Source organism: Hipposideros armiger, unplaced genomic scaffold (assembly GCF_001890085.2).
Source record: "Hipposideros armiger isolate ML-2016 unplaced genomic scaffold, ASM189008v1 scaffold_662, whole genome shotgun sequence".
NCBI lineage: Eukaryota > Metazoa > Chordata > Mammalia > Chiroptera > Hipposideridae > Hipposideros > Hipposideros armiger.
The window spans coordinates 961,939-970,024 of NW_017732012.1; the positions used below are offsets into that span (position 1 = coordinate 961,939).

Genomic DNA, 8,086 nt, shown 5'->3' on the forward strand with positions numbered 1-8,086 from the left:
CTCTTCCCAGGTGAGGCAGGTCAGTCACCGGCTTCTGGATGGCCGCTCACAGCGGCTGCTGGCCGCTCATGCTGGCTGCCGGCTACACACGGTAGCTTATGGCAACCACTGCAGCAGGGACTGCAGCCCACGTTGTTGCCAGCGACCCATGGCAGCCCAGCTCCAGGTTGAGCTGTTGTTCAGCATCTTAGCTGTAAAGGGCAGTGTTACTGGCCCTCATATGTGGGATCCGAACCGGGGCCCTCTGGCATCCCAAGCCAGTTCTTAACCAGTGTGCCACTCAGCCGGCCCCCAAGCTTACTCTTAACCATGTGCTGCTCAGCCAGCCCCATAATGGTTTTATTTGACAGAAATTGTCATATACCAGAAGCAATGGAACGTTGTTATGATAGAGGATGAAATAAAGACACTCATGAAAGAGGACTTCTAGAACTACTTCAGAAAGTGGCAGGAATGATGAGATAAGTGTATTTGAAGCAAGGGGGAGAATTTTGAGGGGGATTAATAGCAATGTGTCTTTTACTGTAATAATTTTTTAAATTTAATCATTCACCATATCTTTTGATCACACCCCATATCCAGTTTGTGTTATGAAAGCAATATAACAGAAAATTTGAAACAAAGATAATCCCAACAATATAAATCACCACTTGTACACAACATTTCCTGGGTATAGCCTCCGAGTCTTTGACTCTGTTCATTTGTATAAGTGTTTATTCTCTTAACAAAATTTCAATCTAGTCCTCTAAAATCTCCCCACTTTTGTTTTTTTTAAAGTAAGACTGAGTATAGTTCTAATCATAGTATGCTTATAATTTTGTATATTGCTTTTTAATTCTATATTGTGTCATAAACATTTTCCTACCTACTATCATATTTATCATGATAATTAAATTATAATATTGTGTTTAACTTTGCACATAATAGATATATTATAATTTAGTTAAACATATTTTGATTTGTTTTCCAATTAGAGAGCTTTTATGTTTTTCAAAGTGAACTTTTTGAGATTTAATTCTTCTAGGTCCTTAAATATGATAATCCGGAGGGCCCTCAGTTTGTTCTCTCACAATCTGGAATCCTAATTTATATTTATATTATCTGGGGATGATTGTTAGTGATAAGTTATAGAGACTATTCATAAGGCTTCTAAGGTTTCAGCCCTAGTACCTCTACCTTAGACCCAAGTACTACTTTTGATAAAAAGAGACTCCTAAGGAAGTTGGAGATTTCTCATTCAGGCTGGGTAATGTCACAGTTGTATGGAAAAAACACAAATCTGTAAAGTGCTAATTTTAAGCTCGATCTCTAGAGCCCTACCCTATATTGGTCCTATGGCAGGGCTTCCCATAGAAAAATTGTCTAATCTTTACATTAAAAAGGACTACTTCCCCCACTTTTTAAAATCCCAGATATGAAATAGATGCTGTTGATATAAGAAACATCCAAATCTGTAGGGAATTTTTATAAGAGTTTATTTGACCCAAATTGACGACAATTGCCAGGAAGCAAGATCTCAAATGCTCCAGAAAGTGACAATTTGCAGTTTCTTTTATGCATTTGATATTAAGAAGGGAATGTAAGGAAGATTACATGAAGTTGGGAGAAAGCGAGGAAGGGATTGGAGTACAGGATGGTTAAGATTATGTGCTCTCTTGAGGATAGTTACATCTTTGAGGGATACTTTTTTTAGCATTTCAAATGTCTGTCAACCTGGATGCACAAGAACAATGGACAGGGCTGCCTTAAAACTTCTCGCTAAAGAAGTTGTAGGCCTGGGGTGTGACTACCCACCATGACCTGCCTGGTTAGGAATATTTGACCAGATCACCCTGTGAGGTTACTTTCCACACAACCCCTTTTTCATCCACAATACATAATCGATTTTTCAATTATGTATCTACACATGTGCTCTCTTGATATAATGGGTTATACTTGCCCACTGTGGAATTGGGCTTATGGTGAGTTTATACAAATGTTTCATGGAAGTAGAAAATAAAAAAATTATGGAATCTTGGTTGACAGTACCTTGAAACTTGATTCAGTTCCCTTTCATTTTCACAGAACTATAATCCCACCATTTTAAAGGAATGAGAATATTCTGTATTTAAAAGGGCTCAATAAGGAAAATTTTATCACTTTTCATTTTAGTATCTGATACCCTTCTCTGTCAGAAAATATTTTTTTTAGTATCTAAAGTAAATTATTTTTGCTGAAATATGTCTTTTATCCGATTTCCAATGATGATAGACAATCTTGTTCATGATTTAAAACAACAAACATTTCTTTATAGTTAAGTTTGCTCTTTCTAGTTTCAGTCCTTTTCTATTTTTTTGTTTTTTTTTCATATTTCTATTAAATTCATTGAAGTGAAATTGGTTAGTAAAATTATACAAGTTTCAAGTGTACAATTCTATATCATCTATATATTGCACTGTGTGTTCACCTAAGTCAATTTTCCTTCCATCACTGTATATTTAACCACTTTTACCCTCTTTTACCCTCTTTTCCCCCCTTACCCTGTGGTAACCACTAAACTGTTGTCTGTGTCTATGAGTTTTTATGTGTTTATCTTGTTTGTTTGTTGCTTTCAGTTTTCTATCTCACATGAGTGAAATCATATGGTTCTCAACTTTCAGTTTGATTTATTTTGCTTAGCATAATAATCTCAAGATCCATCCATGTTGTCACAAATGGCAGTATTTCATCTTTTCTTATGACCAAGTAATAACATCCCATTGTATATAGGTACCACATCTTCTTTATCCGATCATCTATCGAAGAGCACTTCTTGCTTAGCCACCATGACTAATGCTGCATCAAACATATGGGAACATGCATCTTTAATGATAAATGTTTTCAGATTTTTGGGTAGATACCTCCAAATTCTGTTCTTTTTTTCTGTACTATATGGGATGTCAAGTAGAGGTTGGGCATTCTGAAAGATTCTGCCTGATTTAAACAATGTACATCATACAGTTACACAGTATATACACTGAGCCTATAGAGACAGTGTACTGACACACATCATGCGAATGCACAGTTATCCTGTCTGGTATGTATTTATCACACGTGCATCAAGATCTCTAGCACAAGTAATGTACTGTCTCCCCAGTCCTCAGCCAGATTGTTCCCGTTTCCTTCCCTGCTCTTCAGTTGCCATCATATCTTTGCTTAGTGGCATGTACAGTAGTAGTAACAGAACTGGACATTGTGAGGTATTTAATTACAGGCCGTGCATTGTTGTGCATTTCTCTATACCTTAATGTGAAAGGTGGTGGGGCAGGAAGACATTGGGAGCCCCATATTCCATTGTATCTCCCGTTTCATTTCCAAGACGGAGTGGTCCATAAAGATGTGAACCAGGTCCTCTTCCTTTCTAGGTTCCACGTACTCCACTTGTGCCAGCTGTCCCAACTGCCCATACTTCTGGATGGAGTATGGTGGCCATTGTTATTACTTCTCCCTAGAGAAAAAGGACTGGAATTCTAGTCTGGAATTCTGCTTAGGCAAAGGCTCACATCTCCTTATGTTTACAGACAACCAGGAAATGGTAAGTGCAAACATTTAGCAAATGTACGTTGTTTATTTGGTGAATGCTGTTCAAATGTATCATGTATCTTCTTATGAGGAAAAAAAGGAATATCCTTTTCTTTCCCTCTCCTCTCTCCTATTTCCCCCCCTTCTTTCTTCCCCTTCTCCCCCGCCTTCTTTCCTCTCCTTCCTCACTCCTTCCCCTTTTCCATGCCTGACTCAACAACCCTCAGTTATAGAAACCTAGATTTTCTCATAGGCATGTTTGTGTGTATGTGTGTGTGTGTTGGAGGTGGAAGGATGGTGAGTATTACAGAGAAGAATTAGATCTGAAATACAGGTTTACTTAAAAAACACATTAGATCCGCAAACATGGGTCCAACAACAAGGAAGCAGCAAATGTTTATGCAAAAGCCCGTGGAATTTGGGAAGGAGAAGGGACATAGCATAGGGACAAAGAGCTTATGGCAAAGTCTTACATGCCTTCTTTTAATGTTTTTTCTTCTTCATTGAAATCCAGTAAATTCTAGGCTAGGAAATAATTGGGGTTGGAGAGGGTGTGAAGAAGAAAGCAGTTTCAGAAAGTTGGGAAAGAAGGAAAAAAAGTGTGTGTGTGTGTGTGTGTGTGTGTGTGTGTGTGTGTGTGTGTGATCTTAAGTTCCTCTCAGAGTTAAGCTGATGGACTCCACTTCCTCCAGGGCTCTCAGATCCTTTCTGTCCACCCAGCAGTCTCCTGGAGGAGAGAGATCTTTATTTCTTATTTTTTTTGAAATTATTAATAAATCGTGTGTTTATTAAATGCTTCAGATCTTGAACTTTGCAGTGTGTGTGTGTGTGTGTGTGTGTGTGTGTGTGTGTATGACAGACACCAAAAAAAAAAGGTACTTACTAAAGGTTACAAGTACATTGAAAAAAATTCCTTGATTCTTATGACATTGACCCTTCATTTTCTCACCTCCTGATATAGAAAGGAAGCAGAATCTTGCAATTCTCTGCATTTAAATTAGGAGATATGTTTCCATGTGTTGACTGAGAAAGCTCAGCTTCCTCACACCCACTTCTTTTCTGAAAGTATGTTCCTAATCTGGGGTTGCCAAAGGTTTCAAAATTTATTTCTTAACCTGGTTTGTGTGCTGCAACTAACATCCCCAGAGCAGCCAATGATATGAAGTGCTTTATCTTCCTTCCATCAGATTTCCCCAATATTCATCTCCAGCCAAAAGTCACTTAACTTTTATGGTGTTCCAACTCTGCGTGGTGGTAGCCCTTTGCCTGGCGGGTGTGTACAGGCGCCGGAACGGTGCCCCTCGCTCTTCTTGGCCTTTAGGTGAATTTCAGTGTTGGTACTGAGTTTACAACTTCTGAGTGAAGGAGGAAAGCCCTAGAGAGCTGAAAGGTTTTCATTTCCAAAATATTCTAGAACAGTGCAGCTCTTGACCAGGGCCTGGGAGGCACGGGGAGTAGGGTGAACTTCCGTTTACTGTAGACGCAATGCAGGCTATGAACAGTGATCTTTCTGAGGGCTGTGCAGAGGCAGGTCTTTGGTAGGGTGTGGTGTGGGACAGCTAGCTTCTCTCGCCAGAGATTTATGACTCCCAGAGAGCTCTTTATTAATCCTGGAGCATCTCAAGTTAATTCAAGGAGTTGACATCCTGAGGTAACCTGGTACAAAAATCAATCAAATTCTAACTTGTCAGTGTAAATAAGAAAATAAGAAATCCTAGTTAGGTTTTTAGTGCTAATTTCATGCTGACTTTTGTGTATTGATGTTGCTTTCTGGGTAGGATCAAGTCACAGAGAATAGTTTATTAAAAGTTCGAGCATATTAACATCCCCTGGGGGAAATTCAGAGAGATAAGTATTCTGAAGCAATTGGGGAAAACATATAGTTCCTAAATTTTATAATTTTCTACTTTAAGAAAAGATTAAAGCATCTAGATTTCTGTTTCCTGTCAAAGAAATACTAATTTCTTTGAAAGTTTGCATAGAATCTAACTCCAAATGAGTGTGTCTCTGTGACTGACTTCTCCTGTATGCCTTTCCTAAACTGGTTTGCAGAAGACTTTGGGGTCTATTCGTTAGACACATGAAATCTTTATTTTATGGCCTGGTGATAATAACCTTACTTTTTGCAGCAGCTCCTTTTCTCACTCTGATATAACTGCTCCTGAGGACTTGAGCTGACTGAAGTCAACAGCAGAAGTGAGCAAAGAACTTGAAACATTGCTGGGCAAATACCGATAAAGAGTAGTGAGTCATAATGCAAGACTCTGCCACAGAAATTGTGGTGTAGCAGCTACGATAGATTATAAGAGGAGGAGGAAAAGGGCTAAGGCACAGTCTCTGGGAATTGGGGATATTTCTGTGTCTCTGAGGTCCCACAGAGGAATGGAATAGTTATTTCAGTAATTTTGTCTTTTCTTTCTTTCTTAACTTTCCCTGAGTCTTGCCTCTGTGGTTGCATAAGCCCGAATAGAGTTAGATTGGCTGCATTTCTAAAACTGGTTTATTTTCTCTTAAGTCCCCTTGGTTCAAGTCAGTACTGGAGAGGGTAGAATGTCCCTGATAGATTTAATCGCAGCCGCAGATAAGTTTTGCTTCTGATATTCCTGTGGTTCTCTGGCTTAATTCTTTTTCTTGTCCTCAGCTTTTGTCAGATTCTGTAGAGCCAACTTGACTTATATTTGATCGGATGAGCATTGGTTCTCAAGGCAAGATTTACATACTATGTTAAAGTATGCTTGATATTCCTAGTATCATGCTTAGGTCTGAACCCCTGCCTGAGCAGCTAGGAGACTACTGCTAGGGAATTAGGTTGCTATATGCTAGAAGCTATTGGGTTGTCGGAAAAGTCATGACATATTTTTCTATGTTTTTCGTTGCAAAAATGCGTCATGACTTTTCCGACGACCTAATACATCCATTTCATGTTGTTAGGCATCTTTCAGTAAGGTACATATACCAGGGGTGCCAAAAAAATGTATACAATTGGACCCTTTGGTCAACATTGTGCAAACAGTAGTCACCGTAATCAGATGTGTCTGACACTGATGGTAACCACTTTGGGCACCTCTTGCAATTGCAGAGGTCAAATGTGGCTTGTATTCATCTTTTGTTATCGGTATATATTGAGTATTACAATTTTAATACAGTTTTCCTTTCTTAAAATGTGTATACATTTTTTTGGTATCCTCTGTATATAGTCCACCTCAATCTTAGTGCAGTTATAGCAGAGTGTATAATAATAATAATAATAATAATAATAATAATAATAATAATAAACTATCATGTATTGAGCACCTGCTATGTACCAGGTGGGTATTTTATGTATATTATTTTAATCTTCACAGCATAGAATACATAGTAGAATTCAACACCTCCATTTTATTGATGAGTGAATAATATTTAGGAGAGTTAATTAACAAGTCCACAACTACAAATCTGACAGAGCCAGTGTTTTCTCCTCCTCCTCCTCCCCCTCCTTTCTTCTCCTTCCACTTTCCCTTTCCCTTTCCCCTCTTTCTCCTTCTTCTTCCCCTCTCTCTCCCCTGCCTCTCTTTTAATTTTTGCAGAGACAGAGTTTAAACTCCACATTAACCTACCTTTTAAAGTTGCTTATAGAAATATAGCATTTGACAGCTTCCATAATCCATCTTGTGTGTGCTAATAAAACAAGAGAACTTTTCCTATTATTTATCTTTTGGTGCCTTTTCTTTTCTATACGTTTTAAAAATTATTTGAATTTGAAGCCTGGAATGTACATTATATGGCTCTTGGGATTTAAATATATTTAAAATAGTGAGATGCTCACTTAGCATCTATTTTTTCTATCTTGGACTTCAAGATTTATTTTTTTGTTTTTGAGGAAAAAAAACCCCAAAAACAAAATTCAAATGAAATTGCTCTATTTCCTCAGTGTTTCATTTATATAACAGTATATCTGGCCTTTGTTGTTCTTCTTGTTCTTTGAATTTAGAGCTTTAGATATATTCAAATTCTTGATTTTTGTTGTCATTTTTTCCCACACAAGGCTCAGTTCATTTTGAATATTAGCATTTGTTTCTTAGAGTTGTGGAAATATTTTGGTTTCTTTAAATTTATCCTGATGCTCCTCACCCCATAATAACTTTCTTCCTCATTACCATAATTTCAGGTTATATCATCAGACTTTATTGTTTTAACAACCTCTCATTCAACTTTAACCATCTTCCCTGTTAGAATTTACGATTTTGTGATTTTCCCTATCTTCTCCCTGAATTTTCGATATTGGCTTTTATTGTATTTAGGGTTTACATCTAATTATATTCAAGGTTTCTTTCTGTGGAGACTGCAATACAAACACTGTGGTAATCTGGTCACTTTCTTCCGTATTTTAAAGTAGAATCAGGTAATGGAAAGAGCTTAGTTTCTTTCAGACAGTTATGAGGTTTTTTTTAATTTAATTTTTTTATTATTAGTTTCAGGTGTACAGAACAATGCAATAGTTATCCTTTTCACCCCTCACAAAGTAACAACCCCCCTCCCCTCATCCACTGCCCTCACACCCTCGATA

The 8,086-nt window shown here is 37.7% G+C and overlaps 1 protein-coding gene across 2 annotated transcripts in view; it reads left to right on the top strand.

Annotated features, from left to right (window-relative positions):
* KLRG1 (killer cell lectin like receptor G1) overlaps positions 1–8,086 on the top strand; it is a 24,951-nt gene that overhangs the window by 2,281 nt on the left and 14,584 nt on the right. For both annotated transcript variants that reach the window (XM_019626168.1, XM_019626167.1), the window contains one exon: positions 3,384–3,553. In XM_019626168.1, coding sequence (XP_019481713.1) covers positions 3,384–3,553 — 170 coding nt within the window. The remainder of the gene's footprint in view (positions 1–3,383; positions 3,554–8,086) is intronic.